General features: G+C 37.3%; 1 protein-coding gene across 3 annotated transcripts in view; it reads right to left on the bottom strand.

Moving 5' to 3' along the window:
* The window catches only part of HSF5 (heat shock transcription factor 5), a 43483-nt gene extending 19774 nt beyond the window's left edge, over positions 1 to 23709 (bottom strand). The window contains exons 1-5 of one of the 3 annotated variants that reach the window (XM_042967079.1): positions 23027 to 23709; positions 17530 to 17904; positions 5943 to 6040; positions 2840 to 3382; positions 384 to 561 (exon numbers count right to left, since the gene is read on the bottom strand). In XM_042967079.1, the coding sequence (XP_042823013.1) occupies positions 384 to 561; positions 2840 to 3382; positions 5943 to 6040; positions 17530 to 17904; positions 23027 to 23669 (1837 nt within the window). In that variant the 5' untranslated portion in view covers positions 23670 to 23709. The remainder of the gene's footprint in view (positions 1 to 383; positions 562 to 2839; positions 3383 to 5942; positions 6041 to 17529; positions 17905 to 23026) is intronic. The other 2 variants (XM_007086789.3, XM_042967080.1) reach the window with 2 other exon arrangements.

Below are 23709 nucleotides of genomic sequence, written 5' to 3'. Positions count from 1 at the left end.
CCTACAGTCTGCTAATAAGAGAACAAGTACATCAATAATTACAAAGTCTTTGGCATCTATCTGAAGCAGTGATTAAATCACCCTTCATCTTTGCCTTCTCCAAGTTAAATAACCCAAATTCCTGTGTTTTTACTTAATATGTTCTAGCTCTTTGAAAGCTCAAATTTTTACATGCAATATTAGGAAAATAACTTTTACATACTTTATAAGGACAATTAAGAAAACATATAGAGTTAAAATTACAGTTATGTAAAAAAGCAATGTGATAAGTATCATACAATTATGAATAAAAAAAATGAAGGCTCAGAAAAAAAAACTGTCATTCATACATTTATTTTACACCATGGTTCTAATTCTAGTATTCTGAGCACAGTAATCCTTACCAGGGGACTTTCCTTGCTGCGAGTTGCTTCTTCGCTCTCTGTATCTGGCTGGAGTGGATAAACCTGTGTCTTTACTAGGCTTGCTAGCAGGGCCCATTTCTGAAATGAGGAATCCCATCTGTTCTGAAGGCAAGATATCCTCAGGTGGATTGGTCTGGCATTTTATACTGGCATCCACCTAAAATATTAAACCCACTAATTATTATGAATTTCCCTCAAATATCTACTAAAAGTTAAGATATTTTATCAGAGGAGTTCTATTATTGACACATGATACAACAAACATGTTTGTAAAGGCTTTTCATTCTTATGAATGATACCACGTTTAATTTTGTTGAGCTAATCTGAATATTCATTTGTAAGATATCTATTTCCCTATACACAAACCACTGAAATGTATATGGAGTTAAAACATTTACTTATGATCAGAGGAAGATTAACCATGAAGCTTGTTGATTTTTTTTTTTTTTTTTTGGTACAATTCACACACACACACAAATTTACAACTGGTTAAGACCACTATCTTTTTCCACTCTAGTATCTCTTCCATCAGATTTCCACCCCCATTGGTAACATTGAGATGGTCATAGGCATAATCCTGTTGGATAATGTCAGTGGAGCTGAGGACACTTTATTCTACTAATTTTGTATTCTTTGTCTTAGAGAAGCTCTCAAAATTGTATAAGCTTCAACCCCTACAAAATCTAGATCTGTTCTGCTTATGAGATATGAGTTTCTTTCTTAGAGTTCCTAAGTTTTCTTTGGAATGTCAAATCCTTTCATAAAGATGACCAACTTCTGAAATATTCTTATTTCTTTATGAATTTATTTTAAATAAAACTATATGGGGCACCTGGGTGGCTCAGTCAGTTGAGCATCCGACTTCGGCTCAGGTCATGATCTCACAGCTTGTGAGTTCGAGCCCCGCGTCGGGCTCTGTGCTGATGGCTCAAAGCCTGGAGCCTCTTCAGATTCTGTCTTTTTCTCTCTCTCTGCCCCTCCCCCGCTCACACTCTGTCTCTCTCAAAAATAAACATTAAAATTTTTTTTTAAATGAAACTATATAATGAAATAAAGCTAAAAGTTAAAAACACAACTTTTAACAGCTGTTGTTCAAATATATTTTTTAAAGAGAAAGTAACTTTATAAATGCAATTTTAAGGTATGAAATATAATATTTTGGATGTGAACTATGAAGGAACAAAGACAAATTTTATGTTCTTTCCACAACACATTTGAAACACAATGGGCCTATCTTTGATCTACTGAATTTATAAATATTATTTTAACACATGATATACTGGATTTCCACAGCTGGACTCAAAAAGGACAATGAGTTGATAGATACGTTAAGACTTTGGATCCAAAATTAGAGCTAAAAAAGAATGCATTAAAAAACAACTATCAGGTACTTGGGTGGCTCAGTCGCATCCGACTTCTGCTCAAGTCATGATCTCGCTGTCCGTGAGTTTGAGCCCCATGTTGGGCTCTGCACTGACAGCTCAGAGCCTGGAGCCTGCTTCAGATTCTGTGTCTCCCTCTCTCTGCCCCTCGCCTGCTTGCACTCTCTCTTTCTCTCAAAAATAAAGAAACATAAATAAACAAAACAAAAATACACAAAATAAACAAATAAACAAAATAAAAAACTTTTTTTTAATTAAAAAACAAAAACAAAACACAACTATCTAAAAGTTATCTTGGGAATCTAACAGTGACAATATTTTCAGTCCCATTAAAGAAAAAAAAAATTTAAAAATATATATCAGGCTAAGATCAAGAAAAAAAATTTAAAGTAGGAAAAATACTTAATTCACAAAAAGTGACTGTAATTTAGATGTGCTTTTATTTAGAATCAACTTTATTCATTTTCTGGTCATAAACAATAAAGGAATTAGCTTCTACCTTCAGAATATGTCTCTCAAACTAGTCAGAATTCTGCTTTAAGAATGTAGATATTAGTAAGGAAATTCAAACACAGTATGCTCACAAGTGAAATAAGAATTCAATAATGCTGTAAGAAACTATGAACAGACTTCTAACCATCTCTTTACCCCCAGGCTACAAATAGCTTGGAAAGTCCTGATACTATCTGTCAGATAAACCATCCCTTCTGAGTAGTGGATTTGAATCAGCCAGGCACACCTTGTCCATTCAAATTAAGATAGGAAGCAAAACTCAAGGGATGCTTTTAACATGAAAGTAAGTTTTATACCACAATGCTCAGACTGCCTCTCTAGAGGCTGACTTCAGACCATAACATAGTAAGAACACGTCTGGGGCTTAAGGTTACTTCTGAATTTTTTGTGCAGAATCACTGGGACATGATCCTTCTGGAAAGCATAATGAACCAGTATTAAACCCAAATTAAAGGTGGACAAACTCTCCACTAGACCAGTTTATAGCAAGAAGCACTAGGTACTTTGAGCTTTATTAGGATTTTTTCTTTGCCCCCTTACCTGGTGTGTGCTGAATGGTAGCCCTTCTTGCACAAATACTACTGAAGATGGAGATGGATTATGACTTAGCTGCTCCTTCAGTTTGACATGAGCTTGTTGGATGGCTGCAGATTCCTGCACTGTAGTATTTTCAACAGGCTGAGCTGTGTGGATGGTATAGATGTACTCAGGTGACTGTGGTAGAGAGCAGGTAATTGCTTGTTCTGTTCCGACTACAAAAGATGTAATGTCTGAGCCTACAGGAGTAAGTGGCTCCAGCTGGCTAGCCTGACTTGTGGAAGATGGATTGCTGTTGTTTGAATTAGCTACGATATGCTGGCCTCTGTTAGACTGAGATGTTGGGCACTGATTCTCAACAGGCTCCACCTTCACCATCTCCAATTTAGGGGAGGAATGCAACTCATCTACTATCTGAAAAACAGCCTCTAGGTTTACTTCTGTCTTTTTATTTTCATCAGTAGTACTGCAAGGCCAATTAGAAGGCAGAAATTCAACTGGATAGGAGGATTGCATTGGAGGATTCTGGGAAAAGAGAAAATAGGACTGTTTGGATAGAAAATTGAATATGAGATTAAGGAGGAAAGCAACAGTGTTTAGGCTCATAAGTGTTAAACAAATAGATTAAATTTAACTAAAGCTCACTGAAACAACATGAACACCAATCAACTTTTCAGCAATGGTAGCTGCAATTCTATTGTTAACATTTACTTAGCAACTAATAGATGTCAACCACTATGCCAAGTTCAATACTGGAAAGGACCAATAATTTTCAGTGTTAAAGTATACAAAATCAAAAAGCTATAGTACTCAAATACCTATTTGCTGATAAAATGTCTATATACCAAATTCTTCCATAAAAGTTGACAGACAAAAACATCACTTATATCTATCATATACTGTTTTAGGAATGTAGTAGTGAAATTTCAAACACAGGATGCTCACAAGTCCACCAATGCTTCTATACATTCAGGGGGAGGTACTGATATTCTGTTCCAAATGATCTGGGAAAAAATGGATGGAATATCGAATGTCCTTTGGTTCCTGAGATTGTTTATTTTTAATAATAAAACAATAGATTAAAAATAGCTGTCACTTTTAGATGTATCCTTTATACCTTTAAGATGCATTCTCTTATACCTAGTACTTTGCACAGAGTAGACATACAATTACATGTTTAGTGATAAATAATCTCAAGCTATGAACGTAAATACTAAAGAGTAACAACTAAATAAAACATGTAATGGGTTGATATTGCCAAACACACTACAAAGACTGTCAATTATTCAAAGGACATTAATGCCAAATAATGTAAATTTAAATGGTGTAAGCATCAAGCCACTTTACTGTAGCCAATAGCACCATTTATTGAGTTCTTACTATGTGCCAAGCACATGCAAAGTACTTCATATACAGTATTCCTCTTAAGAGGTCTATAAAATGTGATCATCTCCATTTCCAAATGATGAAATTGAAGTTCAGAGAAACTCTGTAATTTACCCAAAGTCACAATGAAATAACTGACATATCCAAGTTTCAAACATAGGTTGCCTAGCTCAAGAGCTCTTGCTCCTAACCATTATGCTATCCTGACCACGCATGCACACTCTCACCAATATCTGCAATCCAACCAAATCCTTTAATTCCAGAATGACACCTAAAACACGTTCTTTTTTCCATTTAAAAAATTTTATGTCTACCTATCTTTATTTTCCTGTAACATGTATTGTCTTTGTAGTAAGAAAAGGTCTTCTAAAGATATTTTTAAAAATTTATTTAAAACATAAACATAATCAAGACATAAATACTGTCAGAGAATCTCCAGCATGATCCAAGGGAGAGAGCATCTGGATCCACAAATAAAAACATCTAATTTGTGGGACAGATATGTCCCTCTAGTGAAGATGAACAGACTGAACTATCATGCCCGATGGTACCTGCCTTTAAAAATATCCAACTAAGTCCATCTGATCTGATTCTATACTCTTTGAACAACAATCTGACTTCCTATGTAGCTTTGTCAAAAAAAAAAAAAAAACACAAAAAAGTAATGTTCCTTTACATACTGGAATGCCACTAGTAAGATATTCTCTTAGAAGCTATCTCAGGGACGCCTGGGTGGCTCAGTCGATTAAGCATCTGACTTCAGCTCAGATCATGATCTCACAGTTCGTGGGTTCAAGCCCCGCATCGAGCCTCATGTCAGGCTCTGCACTGACAGCTTGGTCCCTGGAGCCTGCTTCAGTTTCTGTGTCTCCCTCTCTCTCTGCCCCTCTCCCGCTTGTGCACACATACATGCGCGCTCTCTCTCTCTCTCTCTCTGTCTCAAAAATAAATAAGCATTTAAAACAGAAGCTATAGGGGTGCCTGGGTGGCTCAGTCAGTTAACACAGAAGCTACCTCAACTGGATGATATCAAAGGCAAACACATAATTCCAATCTTTAAGCAATTATAGCATAAAAAGACAAAGCATGGAACTTAGCTTATCCTAGAAATAGCAGTCTAAAACACTTAAATCAATGCAATTGCTTAACAGTAAATAATCAGAAAATAATTAAAATATAGTGTGTACAATATGGGGGCAAAAGGGGATCACCACTTAAATTTCTCATTTTTTATTTCATTTTTCCTTTCTCATTAAAAAAAAAGTAATTATCTGTACTATCTTGGAAGAATCTGTTAATAGTGACATACACTTTTAAAATTTACCTGGTATTCATTTTACCATAGAAGAGCCTAGAACAGCAATGTTCAAACTAATTTTCAGCAATGATGAAAATGCTATCTCTGCTGTACAATTTGGTAGCCACTGGCCATGAGACTTTGAGCACTAGAAATGAATTGTAGATTTTATTTAGTTTTAATTAATTTAAATTTAAACAGCCACATGTAGCTAGTGCCTACTGTTTTGGACAGTGCAGGCCTAGAAGAATCCTCAGACACCATTCATATCAACTCCCTTTTTTTAGAATTGAGAAAACTGAAGCCATAATCCACAGCTTACCTCTGGCTACTCGTTCAGATAAAATTACACTTTAAAACTGTGCAAGGTCAATCGTATTACACGTGAAGTACAGAGTGTGTCCATTGTTCCAAGAATATTACCTGGAAGTAGTTGCAGTGTGCATAGGAAGAGGCAGTGGGAGTCACACAACTACTTAGAGCGTCCATGTGGGTAGAAGGAGAGCAGCACTGTAGTACAGCTGGGACAAATTCAAACAGAAAAGAGGCATCAACCAAGTTAACCTGTGTAGCATTTAAAGCACTCCCCTTTCAACTTGGAAAGAAAAATTCCAAACGTTTTCCTTTGGGGATGCAATAAAATTAGATTTAGTACAATCAGGTGCTATTATTTGTTGACAACAACATGGTAATTAACCAATTTAAAAAGTCATTTTAGGGGCGCCTGGGTGGTGCAGCTAAGCGTCTGACTCTTAATCTTGGCTCAGGTCATGATCTCATGGTTCATGAGTTCAAGCCCAGCATCAGGCTTGGTGCTGATGATGCAGGGCCTGCTTGGGATTCTGTCTCTCCTTCTCTCTGACCCTCCCCTGCTTGTACTCGCTCTCTTAAAATAAACAAACTTAAAAAAAAATTTTTAAGTCATTTTAAAGGGTCATGTCTACTTTTCTAAATGATTTCTCTGGCACCTAAACATTTTGTCACCTTTCTAACCAAATATTTATTCTTATTGAATGTAATTTCATTTTGCTGAAGGGGTGCCTGGGTGGCTCAGTTGGTTGGGCATCTGACTTTGGCTCAGGTCATGATCTCACCGTCCGTGGATTCGAGCCCTGCATCGGGCTCTGTGCTGACAGCTCGGAGCCTGCAACATGCTTCGGATTCTGTCTCCCTCTCTCTCTGCCTCTCCCCCATTCAAGCTCTGTTTCTGTCTCTCTCAAAAATAAACATTAAAAAAAATTTCATTTTACTGAAAATATCAGAACATGTTTGGAATTCCAAAATAATTGTTTCAAATATTTTAATAGTAACAAACATTTGGAGGAGGGTGTGATTTTAAGGATAAAATAAGTGAAATACTGTCCAAATGTTCTTACCATTATATAACGCATCCAGTAAAATCCAGGCAAACATGTTTTAACCACTTAAAGAAATTACTAAGAATTTGGATCCAAGACCAAAATCTTAATTGCTACATAAACTTGAGCAAGGTTAATCTCTTTGGGCCTCAGTTTCTGCATCTTATTAAAATGGGGGTAATAATAGTACATACCCTAGTATGTTTCTTGTGAGGAATGAATGAGCTAATAGGCATAAAGCACTTAGAATAGTACTGGAATACAGTAAGCAATCAAAAAATAAATAGCTAATGCCATTATTTTAACTAAAAAAGTAGGTTTTCCTAGTTTTCTCTTTACAGTTAGGATACCATAAAAAGATTGAACTCTTTGTATTGGGATAGTTACACTTACAGATGCAGTCTTTCTTTTTTCTTTTTTTAAATGTTTATTTATTTTTGAGAGAGAGACAGAGTGTGAGTGAGGGAGGGGCAGAGAGAGAGGGGACACAGAACCTGAAGCAGGCTCCAGGCTCTGAGATGTCAGCACAGACCCCGATATGGGGTTCAAACCCATGAACCGTGAGATCATGACCTGAGCCAAAAAGTTGGATGCTTAACCAACTGAGCCACCCAGGTGCCCCACAGATGCAGTCTTTTTTCTTTTAATTTTTTTTTAACGTTTATTTATTTTTGAGACAGAGAGAGACAGAGCATGAACGGGGGAGGGGCAGAGAGAGAGGAAGACACAGAATCGGAAGCAGGCTCCAGGCTCTGAGCCATCAGCCCAGAGCCCGACGCGGGCCTCGAACTCACGGACCGCGAGATCGTGACCTGAGCTGAAGCTGGACGCTCAACCGACTGAGCCACCCAGGCAGATGCAGTCTTAATAATAGGTTGAGTTTCCTCTTTTCCAGAGAGAGACTCTCCAGAATGAATGAGAATCAGTTATAACACATCACATCTTTGGATTAAACAGAGGATGACATTTATTGAGCGCCTACCATGTTCCAGGCACAGTAGTAGGTGCTTTACATATATTGCTTCATTTAATCCAAACAACAATTGAATGAGGTATTAACATTACTTTACAAAAATAAGGAAACTAAAGCTCAGAGATGTTAAATAATTTGCTGAAAGTCACAAAGCTGATATTGACAGGGTCAGCATCAAACTCCAAAGCCCAAGCTTTTTTTTCTTTTTTCTTTTTCTTTTCTTTTTTTTTTTTTTTTTTTTTTTTTTTTTTTTTTTTTTGAGAGAGAGAGAGTGTGAGAGCAGGGGAGGGGCAGAGGGAGAGGTAGAGAGAGAGAATCCCAAGCAGGTTCCACACCCAGCACCAGTCCCACAACCATGAGATCAAGACCTGAGCCAAAATGAAGAGTTGGACTCTTAACCAACTGAGCCACCCAGGTGCCCCCACATGCTCTTTAGTGTACCACAATACTTCCCAAATCTTTTCTTCTTCCTAAAATGTAACACTTTAATTTTACTAGAACTCCATTTGATGAATGTTTTTGTCTTTGTTATAAGATGGCAGCTTTCTACTTTTATGTCCACATTTTTCATATTTTGTATATGCTAATAAAATTACTTAAAAAAAACTTATTCTATAATCTTTGAAAGTAAATCAGCCTAAGTGTTATAAAAATTCATTGCAATGTTTCCCAACTTATCTATTATTGACTACTGATTTTTAAAATGTCAGAAGTTCGGGGGGTACCTGGGTGGCTCAGTTGGTTAAGTGTTCGACCTTGGCTCAGGACATGATCTCACAGTCCATGAGTTCAAGCTCCATGTAGGACTCTGTGCTGACAGCTCAGAGCCTGGAGCCTGTTTTGGTTTCTGTGTCTCCCTCTCTCTCTGCCCTTCCTCCCCCTCAAAATAATAAACATGAAAAAAAATTTTAAATGTCAGAAGTTCATAAAGGTATGCTAAAAATAAATATTTTCTAGTATCTTATGCAGTTTAAGCCATTAAATCTTGCACATGGAAGGAAAAACCTGAAATAATGGACAGAATTCTAGTTCTAGTACACATGTAAGGGTTGATGTTTTCTGAATTACATCATTTTAACAGTTCCAGTGATTTAAAAAGCCAGACATGACTAAGATGGCCATATAAAATTCATATTCTTATCACTTCCAATATAGGTTAGGCAAACAGGTTCTTACACTTTAACCTTTGAAGATTATTCAAGTATATAATTTCAATGTTATGGATTTGAATTTGATTTCCCAGGATATTTATGCTTTCAAACATCCTGGGAAATAACTTAAATCCAAAAGGAAAATACCAAGGAAGCATCTGTAGGGTTTGCCAAAACTCTGAAAAAAAAGTGGGACTTTTTTCTAGAGTTTTAACAGCTAAGGAAAACCTAGCCCCCTAGTGGCAGGAAAACACTCAGTCAGGAGCTGCAGTATTTACCCTTCAGGGTACCATAAAATAGTGTTTTCATTACAAATAAAACAATGAAAGGTATTAGGTTTACTTTGCTAATACTGCTCTGATTCCATTGCTTACATATTTTGAATAGTTGTTAAAGTGTACATTAAAATAAATCTCTTGGGGGCTCCTGGGTGGCTGAGTCAGTTAAGTGTCCGACTTCAGCTCAGGTCCTAATCTCTGGTTTGTGAGTTCAAGCCCCTCCTCAGGCTGTCTGATGTCAGCACAGAGCCTGCTTCAGATCCTCTGTCCCCCTGTCTCTCTGTCCTTCCCCTGAATGCACACATGCTCTCCCTCTCAAAGTTAAAAACATTAAAAATGATAATAATAAGGAGCACCTGGGTGGCTCAGTTGGCTGAGTGTCCAACTTCAGCTCAAGTAATGATTTCATAGTTCATGAGTTCAAGCCCCACATCTGAGCAGACAGCTCAGAGCCTGGAGCCTGCTTCGAGTTCTGTGTCTCCCTCTCTCTCTGCCCCTCCCCACTCACACTGTGTGTCTCTCTCTCAAAAATGAATAAACATTAAAAATAATAATAGTAAAATTTATTGGATAAATAAAGTAAAATATACAATAGAGAATATATTAGTATATAGTTGATAGCTGATTTATTATCTAAGGAAACAGCAAAATGGATACTATCCTTTTAAGTGTCCAGTAACAAATGGAAAGTAGAAAGTTACCTGCATGAAGAAAAGGGGAACATGAATAGATAATCCAAAAAGATTCCTCAATGGCTATTTCCTTACCAGTGCAATCCCATTTTGTATAATCAACAAAATAGAACAAAGTAAGATACTAGTTAGCTTACAGAATATGAAAAACTTAGCTATAGAACAGCAACTGTGTGCTTAGTACATGAAAAATTAACCTAGTGTGTATTATGAAAGCATTGTGAAAGCACTGACATTTATAAAACTGAATTTATCACTATGTCCTAAGGTACATTCATCTGCATAAAGAACTTCCACTATCTTCCTGAAGGCATTGTTCACTTAAGGTATTAAATTGCATGTAGAATATAAAACTGGAAATAATGGACAGAATTCTATTTCAGGGGTGCCTGGGTGGCTCAGTTGGTTAAGCTTCCCACTCACGATCTCATGGTTCATGAGATTGAGCCCCACGTCGGGTTCCTTACTTCCAATGCAGAGCCTACTTGGGATTCTCTCTCTCTCTCTCTCTCTCTCTCTCTCTCTCTCTCTCTCCCAAAATAAATAATAAAACTTAAAAAAAAAAGAATTCTATTTCAGATATAAATATAATAGTTAATGACATTTTTAAAAGAATTCTGGTAATTAGAAAAATTCAGGATTACTAAAAATTATCCAAAAGTAAAAATTTTCACTCCTACTAAAGGTAAGGAAAACAAGTTCATACTTGTTTATCCTATGGAGGTTATTCAAATATATAATTAAAATGTTTTGGACTTGAATCTACTCCAGAATAGTAGTGTCAGCAGTGAGAAAATTCTCAATATAAATGCTCAGCAGGAAAAACATCCTAATAGTAAATTTAGTTTCAAGATAAGTTACTATATATCTAGGACCCCAACACTTCCTCATTTATAGTAAGGTAAAGGTCTTCTGGGAATATACCCAAAAAAAGTGAAAGCAGGCACTCAAACTAATATTTGTGCACCCATATTCACAGCAGTATTGTTCACAATAGTCAAAAAGTGGAAGCAACCCAATGTCTACCAACAGATCAATGGATAAACAAAATGTGGTATATACATACAACGGAAAATTATTCAGCATTAAAAAATCAGGAAATTTTAGGGATGCCTGGGTGGCTCAGTCCAGCATGGAGCCTGGAGCCCACTTCGAGTTCTGTGTCTCTCCCTCTCTCTCTGCCCCTCCCCTGCCCCTGCTCACACTCCGTCTCTCTCTCTCTCTCAAAAATAAGTAAACATTAAAAAAATTTTTTTAAATAAGGAAATTTTGGCCCATGTAAAAATATCGATGAATCTTGAAAACAGTATGCTTAGTGAAATAAGCCAATCTCAAAAGGGCAAATATCGTATGATTCTTTTTTTTTAATTATTTTTCTTTTTTAGGAAGGGGAGAGCACAAAACTGGGGGAGAGGGGCAGAGGAAGAGAGAGAATCTTAAGTCTCTCCACGCTGAGTGTGGAGCCAGACGTGGGGATCGATCCCATTACCCTGGGATCATGACATGAGCTGAAATCAAGAGTCAGATGCTCAACTGACTGAGCCACCCAGGCACCACTGTATGATTCTTCTTAGATGAGTGTCAGAGAGTTGTCAAGTTCATAGACAGAAAGTAGAATGGTGGTTGCCAGGAGCTAGAGGAAGAAGGGAATATGATATTAGTGTTTAACAGTATGGCGTCTCAGCTGGAGAAGATGAAAAAGTCCTGGAGATGGAAGGTGATAATGCTAGTATAACAATGTGATTGTATTTAATGCCACAAAACTGTAGACTTAAAAATGTTTAAAATGGTAAATTCTACATTATTTACATTTTACCTCAATAAAAAGAAAGACAAATATAATTGTGCTTTTGCTTAGTTTCTTCTGGCAGCTAAAGAGAACTTCCTCTTTCCATAAGAAGAAAATCAAACCTTTTCAAAGAAACGGACAATAAAGGCTGCCTGACCACAAGAATAAGAGCATTGGAAAGCTCTTATAACTTCAGTTCTATATTTGTCATGTACATTATATAGAATAGAAAAAATAAATTCTTTAGAATTTAAATATACTTTAAAACAATAATAAGCAATTCTTTTTGCCCAAGATTCAATTAAAAAAAAATAATGATACAATATTTATTTTTTCAATAAAAAATAAAATATCATAGGCACCTTGCAGAGGAAGTTGTATATTCTTACAAATGACTGTATTTAACCTTTAAGATGTTAATATGTAGGGTCTTTTGAAAGATAGCTTTTAAAATATTTTATTCTTTTGGGGCGCCTGGGTGGCTCATCGGTTATGAGGTCATGATCTCCCAGTTCGTGAGTTTGAGCCCCACATAGGGCTCTGTGCTGACAGCTCAGAGCCTGGAGCCTGACTCAGATTCTGTGTCTTCCTCTCTCCCTCAAAAATAAAGAAAAGAAATGAGGTGAAGGGCAGCTACAAATTGCTCATCACTGCTTTAAGTTTAAAACTTAACTTTAAAAACAATGCAAAACTGACTTTGGGTCAATTCAGCATTATAACATTAGTTAAAGGAAAACATTCCTCAATATAGGCCTCTAGATAAATATGAATATTTTGGGGGCACCTGGCTGATTCAGTCAGTGGAGCATGTGACTCTTGATCTCAGTGTCATGAGTTCAAGCCCACATTGAGATGAGCGTGGAGCCTACTTAAAAATGAATGAATGAATGAATGAATGGATGAATCAATCAATCAATCAATCAATCAATCAATCAATATTATTATGTATGTTCAGATATGTAGAGAATTAATACAATAAAAAGATCTAGGGGCACCTGGCTGGCTTGGCCGGTGAAGCACGTACATGACCCTTGATCTCAGGATCATGAGTTCAAGCCCCACACTGGGTGTAGAGCTTGCTTTAAAAAAATTAAAAATATATGGGGCACCTGGGTGGCTCTGTCAGTTAAGTGTCCAACTTTGGCTCAGGTCATGATCTCACAGCTCATGAGTTCGAGCCCCATGTCAGGCTCTTTGTGCTGACAGCTCTGGGCCTGGAGCCTGCTTTGGATTCTGTGTCTCCCCCACACCTTTCTGCCCCTCCCCCAACTCTGCTCTGTTTCTGTCTCTCTCAAAAATAAACATTAAAAAAAATTTTTAATTAAAAATATAAAATAAAAAATAAAAAGGTCTAAAAGTTTTGTATACAAAAGGGAAACTGGGGCACCTGGGTGGCTCAGCAGGTTAAGCATCTGACTTCTGCTCAGATTATGATCTTGCACTTCATGAGTTCAAGCCCCAAGTTGGGCTCCCTGCTGACAGTTCAGTGTGGAACCTGCTTGGCATTCTCTCTCTCTCTCCTCTCTCTCTGCCCCTTTCCCACTCACACTTTTTTTCTCTCTGTCTCTCAAAATAAGTAAATAAAAACTTTTTTAAAAAGGAAATTAAATTACAGTAGCATGCTACGAAAATAATATCAAAAGAAAGAAATGAATCTAAGATAGGACAAGACTAAAAAGAGTCAATCAATACTGGATCTACAACATTTTGTCTTTGAAGCGATGATAAGAGTGGAAAAAATGTCATCAACTAGGCAAAGAAAATAAGCACTTCAAGAGAGGAATGACAAATGTAAGAAATGATTCAGATGAGTCATTCTGAGTCAGTTGGACAGCAATGTTCTAGTCTCAATGTTTGGCTTTACTAAAGAAATTAATTTATAAAATACTACAAAATTCAAACTTTACAGACTATAATATTTGAAGACCAGATTCAAGTTTATTAACAATATAATTTTTAAAAATTTTTAATGTTTATTTTCTTGAGAGACAGAGACACAGACAGAGTGTGAGAGGGGGAGGGCAGAGAGAGAGGAAGACACAGGGAGAGAGGAAGACACAGAGAGAGAGAAAGAATCTGAAGCAGGCTCCAGGCTCTGAGCTGTCAGCACAGAGCCTGGTGTGGGGCTCAAACCCACAAACCCGAAATCATGACCTGAGCCCAAGTTGGATGCTCAACCAACTGAGCCAACCCAGGAGCCTCTATTATCAATAGAATTTTTAAATGAAGTCAGCTGTTGCTGCTTACTAAAATTTGATCCAAACTTCAAATCATATAGTTCACTTCAAAAAGATTCAAGTGTGACCATTATTCCAAAATTAGTTACTTCATTATTATTTCAAGAGCTGAGTTTGAAAATGATCATTATCCTGCCTCTGAGAATGATATTCTATTTAACTTTGGTTAAGTCATTTGTAATGCTCTTCATAAACAGGTACTCATTAACTACTGGTTAAGTTGCTCACTACTTTTTGCCTCCTTCACCTAAAATTTGGAGGAGTCAAATACTTCTACAGTATTTTTATGGCACTTTCTTTTCCATAGTAGGTCTCTTTTACTTACGAATACAACCTTTTTTTTTTAAAGTTTATTTATGTGTTTTTGAGGTGGGGGGCGCTGAAGGAGAGAGAATCCCAGGCAGTCCCCACCTTGCCAGCACAGAGCCTGATGCGGGGCTCAATCTCATGAACTCTGAGATCATGACCCGACCTGAAACCAAGAGTTGATGCTCAACCAACTGAGCCACCCAGGCACCCCAACAATACAACTTTTTATTTATATAGTACTTTAGAATGTTCAAAGCAGTCTTGCTTATTACATTATAGCATAGACCTAGTCTATGTAGTAGGTATCATCATGAGATCATGAAACTTATTTTCAGAAGCTCAGAAACTTTATAGTCACTTCAACGTTCCCAAAACAAAAATTCAGATAACACAAGATTCTATTTCACATGTACTGTACACTATCAAAACATCAGCAGCACTTACCTGTTCTTTTAATGTCTGTTTCCTAGCCCTTACCTTGAACTCTTGGACATAATTTTCAATTAATTAATCTATTCACCTGTTTATTTCTTTATTTGACAATTTTCAACTTATAATTTTACATCCAAGCTAACATAAAATATTTTTTAAATAACATATCCTAAATCATAATAATTTAACAAACAGTATTTCTATAATGAATGAATAATAGTAACTATTTGTAGTGTTTTCTGGTAAATGATACTTAAGTGGTTCTCAAAAAATTTAGAACTAGGTGTTTCTGAGAAGATTGTCTGGAACTTGAAATACATGTTCCCATAGAAACAACATCATATAAGTTAATTTGGCTCCTAGACCAGATTATAACCACCTGTACCATAAGTGTAGGACTAATAGTAATATAGAACCTAACCACCATATCTAATATGTCCATAGGAAAATGCCTCCAAAATTCCAAATTGGAAAGCCAAGTACATTTCTACATTTCTCTTGCTGCAGGCCTTCTGAATTTAAACTCCCCAACAGCTTCTGAGTCTTTAGTAGTTTGAGGAAGGGGGTTTGGATGGAGTTTAGGAAAGGAAACACTTACTGGTAAAGGGAAGGGAGGTAAGGGTATTATCCAGTTGATGGGCTACAGAATGTAAAACAAGTGTAAAGAAGACACAGACTGTCTCTCTCTATATGCATATGTATTGTATGTATGCATGGAACACAGCTGAAATTATAATTTAGATAGTAATGCCTAATCTGTTCATTAAAATGTTGAACTAAACTATTCACTAGAAGATATAAAACTTCTAACATGAACTTAGTCATCTATTTTTTGTTTTTCAAAGAAGTAGCTGAAAATATGAAAAAATACTAGGCTTCAACCTTTTTTAAAATTTCTAATAGGCAAGGGGCACTGGGGTGGCTAAGTCGGTTGAGCATCAGGTCATGATCTCTCAGTTCAGGTCATAATCTCTTGGTTGGTGAGTTTGAGCCCCACATCAGGCTCACTGCTGTCAGCGCAGAGCCCACTTCAGACCCTCTGTCCCCCTCTCTCTGCCCCTCCCGTGCTTGTGCACGCATGGGCGCTCTCTCTCAAAAATAAACATTTAAAAAAATTTTCTAATAGGCAAAATGAATAAAAGTGCTAAGTCATCCTTAATCCATATACTTCCTTTGCCTTTTCCTTCTCAATTCCATCCACCAAAACAGTAGCAGCTCTAAAAATATACAAAACCCAATCTAATTTAAATTCTTGTTTTATTATTTTAATATCAAAATATTATATATTTTGGGAAAATCAAGCAATCTCTTTTACTGCTATATTTAGGTAGAATGCAATAAGCCGATAGTAAAAGAATACAGTTGGGTGATACAGCTAGAAAATAGTGAGTACTGTTACAAACAGAAGTTAACAGATTTATAACTTTTAAAAGTCAACAAATTATTTAATTCCCCTAATTTACATTCTTTTCACCTATTCTAGCTTTGGATTTCCTCCTGCCTGGCAGAAATGGTGCTTCCAGATCTACATATTTGAGAAAATTAATATTCCTAGAGCCTTAATTCATTGGGCAAAGGAATACCCTCTTTCTTCTCTCTCTGGTCTTTTCTGAAAGCCTTGACCCTTGTCATATGTCTATTGCCCCTTTTGTCACTCAGTATTAAAGCACTTTACATGATGATATACACCACGATTATATGGTGTTCCTGCAAAACAGAAAATACATTTGAATGGAAAGGTAAGGCTATTATCTTGCAAAAGTGTACCCCCCCCCAAAAAAAAACACTCTCCCCACCTACCCCAAGAAGCTCAACACATGGTCACTATCATAAGGATTCCTGATTAGTGGCTTGAGATCTACAGTATGTCTTCAATACCCTTGGTTGAGCTCTAGGTCAGCTGTCACTGTCAGGTTCTCTTCTCTGCTACTCTGCAGTTCTTAGTTGGCTGGGATTAACACTGCAGGGACTGCCCTGTCAAACCACACCATCACATTTTTACTAGAAGAATATAATTTAGTTTTAAGAGATAGAAAGTATGCTCTTTTATTAAACTTCATTACTGAGATGCTAAAATGATTTCATTATGAGGTAATCCCACCTATAACATTAAAAAATGTAATATATACAGTTGACCCTTGAATAACATGAGTTTTAACTATGTGGGTATTTTTGGATATTTTTGATACAGTACAGTATTGTAAATGTATTTTCTCTTACGATTTTCTTAACATTTTCTTTTCTCTTACTATGTTATAAGAATATAGTACATAATACACATAACATACAAAAAATGTGCTAACCAACAGTTTATGTTATCTTAGGTAAGGCTTCCAGTGAAAATAGGTTACTAGTAGTTAAGTTTTGGGAGGATGAAAAGTTACACACAGATTTTCCACTGCAGGGGGTCAGCATCCCAACCCTGCATTGTTCAAGGGTCAACTGTAACATGTATATAAATGTTTTTTAAAGAAACAAAATACTGCAACAAGAGCAGAGTCGGAACAAGGTCCCAGTGTAGTTATGTCCTAATTTCATTACTAGGACCCATTTTGAAGATATAAAAGTTTCACTAAAAACATACATCTTTCTGTACCAACAAAATGTTCACAATCTTTAAGAACACAATGAAATTTTATATATTGCTCAAAAATATGTTCTGATGAGAAATCTTTGACATTTCTTATGTGCATATTCATACTATTTTTAAGAATGCAGAAATGCATTTAGAAATACAAATGCCCATTATAAAATACTTTAAGAGAAGCCACTGAACTTGAATTTCTCATACCTGTTGGATAGTAGGCTTGGGAGTACTGCGCTGAGGGTGTGTAGTTACTGTATTTTTGGGAGGAGCTGACCATTGTTTGAGGACCTTGCTGAACGTGTACAGATGTGGCGCTTGGCTGCAGGGTATAGGTAACCTCAGTTGGAAACCTCTGCAGTACAGGAAATGGAACCCCTTTATCTGAAAAAGTGGGAGACGTTTCCACTTGTCCTGGATGCATTCCAAGGGAGTTCTGCCATGTTCTAGGAGGAATCGGGGTCCGATCTAAACCTTTCAGAGGGAAAGTACTATGGTTGTGGGATGAAGTTGATACGTAGGAGTAAGGAGACAAACTATCTCGCCGGAATGACCGGTGGAATTGTCCTACAGCCACTGGTCCTGCATAAAAGAGGAAGAGCGCGTTTACTAATTTTATATTGTACCACTGGATGTAGTAAACTAAAAGTTACAAAACATGAATGTGTTCAATTCTCAGCCATGTTTAACACAACAGAAATTTAGTTCTGGTAAAAACAAGTTCAGAATCCAGAATACAAGATTACACATACAATGCTAAAAAAATAATCAAATAAACTTTTGCTTGGTTCTCAATCTTAGTAAGAGACAAAGAAGCCAAACTCCAATATCAAATCAAATGTTAAATCAAATGCAATGTTCAAACACTTTTATAGATGATTCAGTCATCTTACCTTTTTAACCTCAGTTGATTAACCCAGATTTTTCCAATCTATAAGCTACTTCGTAGAAGTTTTAGAAATTCCACTCAGTCTTTCAGATCATTGAGAAACCTTAGTAATATGCACAGAAGTAAACACTTAACCATACACATAAAAGAAATAAGTGGGGATCAAAGAAGAACTATAACACAAACCAAAAAGAAAATGCTCTTTACTCCTTTTCAATTTTTTTTAAAGCTCATCTTTGCAGAAAAGTCAGGCTTGAAAACTTTGACTCAGTTCTTTTCTTCCTTTCTTAATCAAAAATTTTCTATGATCAAAAAAAAAATTTATTTTCCATAGTCTTTTTTTCCTCAGAGTATCCCCAGTAGAGTCCCTTCCTAGATATCCTAGGTATCGGCAGCTCTCAAACATTGATTTACATCTGAAATCACCTGTAGAGTTTGTTAAAAATCCATATACTCAAGCCCAGGGATTCTGATATTTGCTTTCTCCTATCTAGTAAGGTAGAAAGGAATTCAAAAGTGGAGATGATGAAGAGAGAGAAAGGGCATTACTATATAATGAGGAAAAAAGAAAATATACATGTTGCAGGCTGAACTTATTTTTCAGACTGTGATTCTTGAACACAATAAACAAAACTAGCCTGGGGTGCCTGGGTGGCTCAGTTGGTTGAGCATCTGACTCTTGATTTCAGCTCAGGTCATGATCTCACAGTCATGGGATCAAGCCCCATATTGGGCTCTGAGCTGAGCATGGAACCTGCAGAGCCCACATGGGATTCTCTCCCCCTCTTTCTCTCTTTCTCTGCCCCTCCCCCAGTGGTTCTCTCTCTCTCTCAAAGTAAATAAATAAAAATTAAAAAAAGAAAAAAGCTAGCTTTATTTTCCCAGGGAGGATGTTAAATTATGTGCTTCACAAATTCCTTTCAATTTGTTCCATTAAACTAATCTATAAAACAGAGGGGACGTCTAATTCATGTGCTACTCCTCTATTAAACTATATGGTAAAAGATGGCACTCAAATACCTACTTTTCCAAATATTTTAATTGTAAACCCATTCAACATGTTATACATCTTTCATTCTATTTCTGTGGTGTTTAATTTCCTCTAAAGAATACAGCACTAGGAGCACTCCTAACCACTTCTGGTTTGGCACTGCCTGATTCAAGCCAATTTTCTTAATATAAACTCTTAAAAAATAATAAAAATTAAAAAAATAAAGCATTAATGACAAAAACAAATACATACACACATATATATACACACAAATTCTAAAGTAACCTGGAAATCAAGAAGTCTAAATCTAATGGGGGAAAAAAAGTCTAATTCAGAAGACTGAATGTATTCAAATGATACATACCTCTTAAAAACTGCTTTTCTTTTTTTTCCTTTAAAGTACAAAAAAACAGTTTTTATGGTACTGGACTAGCAATTCCATATGTATACACACTTTGAACTACCAGAAACAATCCTTTAAGACCTAAAGAAACATTTTTTGCTCTTCACAACAGGTGTTTCTGAGATCTAAAACTACCCACCACTTGATTCTTCCTTGGATGCTTCACATGCTAAAACTATATATCACTACAGTGTGAAATAGCTAACCCTTCTTCCACCTTCTTTAGGGTTAAGATATTGATGAATTTTCAGATTGTCAGTAACTTAAACAGCTAATTAAAGAATTCTTTACCTTGATTTATCAAAATATAAAATCTACTTCTATCATGATAAAGTGATGGCCAAACATTCATATACTTTTAGATGTTTTTAGATGCATATGAAGACTGATAGGATTAGAAGGGCATTCTTTTACATTTGTTTTTTAAAAATAAAGAACTAAAACACATTCAGCTCTTATTTATTGTTAAGGGTTACCTCATAGGGCTCTATTCTGACTAACTTCACGGAATATCATCTGTATGTTTTCAGAACATCTGCAAGATATATTTGACAAAGTTTAAATCCAGAATTTTAGAAATGTAAGGCAGGATGCATTTCTGTTCATAAAGGTCTTATTCCTTTTATATAAATGGCTCTGAACTAATCAATTCCCAGGAAAAAAGTCTGCCTCTTGAGAGCTTGATATCCCCAGGCCAAAACAGATTCTCTACTATTACTCAGACTTGTTACTTAGTTTAGAAAGTTTTAACAAATATTGTAAAATAAACTGCCACTAAAAACAAAATAACAAAGTGGAGCAAAAGAAAAAAAAAGGGAGAAACATGTGATTTTCACATTTCTTATCAAGGACATTCCTGAAAGGTGAACAAGACAACTATTTCAATGGATCTAGATAAAAAGGTACTAGAACAGAGGATGCTATTGTAAAAAAAAAAAAAAAAAAAAAGACATAAGTATTCAAACCATAAGCTGAAGTAGAACACAGAAAACAAAGTGGAGACTAAGAAGTAGCAGTACAGTCAGACATATAACTAAAGAAATGGTCAAGCAGAATAAAAACTAGGTGAAGAGAAACAGAAGAGCCAAGGGCTTAGAACACAGAATTAAAGCGAACGAAGTTGGCCCAGTATTCTTGAACTTAGAATTACATTCCACCCACATCAGAAACACAATTCCCTAGTGACCCAAGCCTATCGTGTAGACAATACACAACCGACATACCTTCTGCACATACCAACAGGCAGAATGGTAAAAAATAGGAAATGTGTGAAAACTACAATAATCTTAGGTATATGTGGATTGATGTAATATCTACACTGCAAAAATATGAATTAAATTCATGTTATTCAACAAATAATCTTTAAAATGCTGACCAACTGAACTAAAGTTCATCTATATAGTTATAGAAGTTCAATGTGTGTGTGTGTATACATATATATATATAAACTCTTTATATATATATTATATATATATAAACTCTTTATATATATATTATATATATATAAACTCTTTATATATATATTATATATATAAACTCTTTATATATATATTATATATATAAACTCTTTATATATATTATATATATATAAACTCTGTATATATATATATACACACACACACATTGAATTTCTATAACTATATATATATACATATATGTGTATATGTGTATATATATATATGAGTTCAACTATAAGAAAATCTGACCGTCGGCAGCCCCTGTACTTCTTTCATTAAAATGGACTCTATTCTTAGAATACAACTGGGTTTAGGATATGTGAGGAGAAAAAGAGAAGTGAAAAAAGTGAGCAAGACTTGGTTTTTATGTACGCGCATTTGTACGTTTCTTTGCCTGAAGTAGTTACCCTATTACTCCCAAGAACACACTTTCCAGTCTTTTCTCCTTACACCCACCAGATACACAACCTAAAAAACAAATACCCACGTCAGAGATTCTGTCAAATGCATGCCAGGGTATTGTCTCCAGTGCCTTTCCCCATGCAATTCCCCACCAAAATCAATGGCCATCACATGGAAGTGGCTTAATATTCCTTTAGAATTCCTTTAGAACATTCCTTTGCCACTGCTATTTTTCCAACTTGTTACTAGAACTCTAACCTAATCCCTTATCTTCTAAACTCCACACACAAGCTAATCTCTTATCTTCTAAATTCCAAATGAACAAAATGCTGCCTCATTCATAACCCTGGGCCTAGGTTAAATCAAACAAAGTGTTACTTTTATTTGTATATTTTTAGCTTCCCATAACTAAAAAATAATCCTTACATATTTATGCTAGATCCAAATTAACATGGTGAAAATGTTTCTGTTGAAGACAAGAATGAATTCTCACTATTATATCCAGTTGCTGTTTTGAAATACTGCCTCATATCATGGACTCTTTAAACAGAGAAAAGGAATATTTGCCACCCTCACCTTCCTGGAAGAGGGGGAAGAGCATCGGAAGCCAAGTTTACAAAATAATTTTCTATCAGAAAGAATTTTTGCGTTTTTAGTAAATATATTTATACAAAGTTTTTTCATGACTGAAAGGTTGTAGCCAATAGTGAAAGATTCAAAGACATAAATGTGAACTTCCTAAAATTCCTCTTAACTACAACTTGACAGACAGTAAAGAAAACCATTTTGCCTTCTGTTTGTCTAACCATAACACCTCAAGTAAAGATCAGCTCTAATTAGCTATGATGAAAGAAACGTTTGGCCAATTCGTTCTATGCAGGAACAGGATCTTATGAAGAATTAATATATTATTATATATTTGCCCTTAAGATACACAATGTTTACCTTTCTATATATTACTTGGAACCTAAAATATGATTATTGTCAGAACATCTCTTCAGACTTCTTAGATGTGTCAATGGGTAGAAGATGGCACGTCTCTTCAAGGGCAAACTTCCACGTATAAATGTTCTACGTTTTCCTGGCTGACTTTGTTCCTTCCCACCTTGGCCATCATATCCTCACCCTCTACAGTAACTGTTTTGCTTCCCATTAGAGCAAAGGAGACCCTCCGGTGTTTCTTCCGGACCTAGTGCTTCAACAAAGGGCTACTTATTCTAGATGTTCGAAAAGGGAAGGGAAGAGTCTCAAGAAGGTAGATGGCTACGGGGGATTGGAGTTCAAGAGAGGCCAGGTACAGCAGAAAGACTGCAGCAGAGGTCCCTTTGGCTGCCAGTGGACAATTAACCGGAACGGACTAAAAATGCCAAGTCCTTCCAGGGGACACACCGGCGGAAAGGGGGTGCTGGCGGTCGTGGGAAACGGTGGGGGCGACGTGACCTATTTCTCGGGAAGCCCAGCAGAAAGTGGATCACCTTCGCACCTGAGGATGTGTGAAATGCCCTCGGAAGTGGCGGTTGCTCCCCGTCGCCCCATGGGCCTGGTAGTGGTCATGGACTCACCATGCGGCTCGGGCCGGGGCCCCGCGGGTGGCGGCGGCTCTTGGTGCTGCAGCGGGGAGGTGGAGGCCGAGGCCGAGGCCGAGGCCGAGGCGGAGGCCGACGTAATGAGGAGCCTCTGGAAGCGGTTGGGCGGGCGGCAGGGCACCTCCAGGCCGGCGGCCAGCTTGGCCTTGTTGGCGCTGGTGAGCCTCTTGAGGTGCACCAGCAGCTGCGGCTGGTCGCGGCGGAAGTGTGGGCTGTGGAAGTGGTGGAGCGGCCCGTCGCCCGCCGGTCCGCCGCCCCCGGGCCCCGGCCCGGGCCCCGCCGCGCCCGGCCCGCCCAGCACCACCTTGCGGAAGCCGTAGAGGTTGAGCTGGCGGATGAAGCTGGTGAAGTTGGTGGTTTTGAAGAGCTCGGGCTCGGCCCCGTTGCCCCCCACACCGCCGCTGCCGCCGCCGCCGCCACCGCCGCCACCGCCACCGCCCCCGGCCCCCGCCCCGGGCGGGCTGAGCAGCTCGGCCTCGAAGAGCGGCTGGTCGATGAGCAGCCCCTCGCCACGGCCGTCCCAGCGGATCGAGCGGTACCGGGGACTGTTCACCAACCGCCACAGCTTGGCGGGGAAGTTGTTGGGGTTGATGGGGGTGGAGAGCAGCGCCTCCTCCATCGCCCCCGCCCGGGCACTGGGCCTCGCCCCGCAGAGCCTG

Source organism: Panthera tigris, chromosome E1, assembly GCF_018350195.1.
Source record: "Panthera tigris isolate Pti1 chromosome E1, P.tigris_Pti1_mat1.1, whole genome shotgun sequence".
Lineage (NCBI taxonomy): Eukaryota > Metazoa > Chordata > Mammalia > Carnivora > Felidae > Panthera > Panthera tigris.
This window is presented reverse-complemented; position numbering and strand designations above follow the sequence as displayed.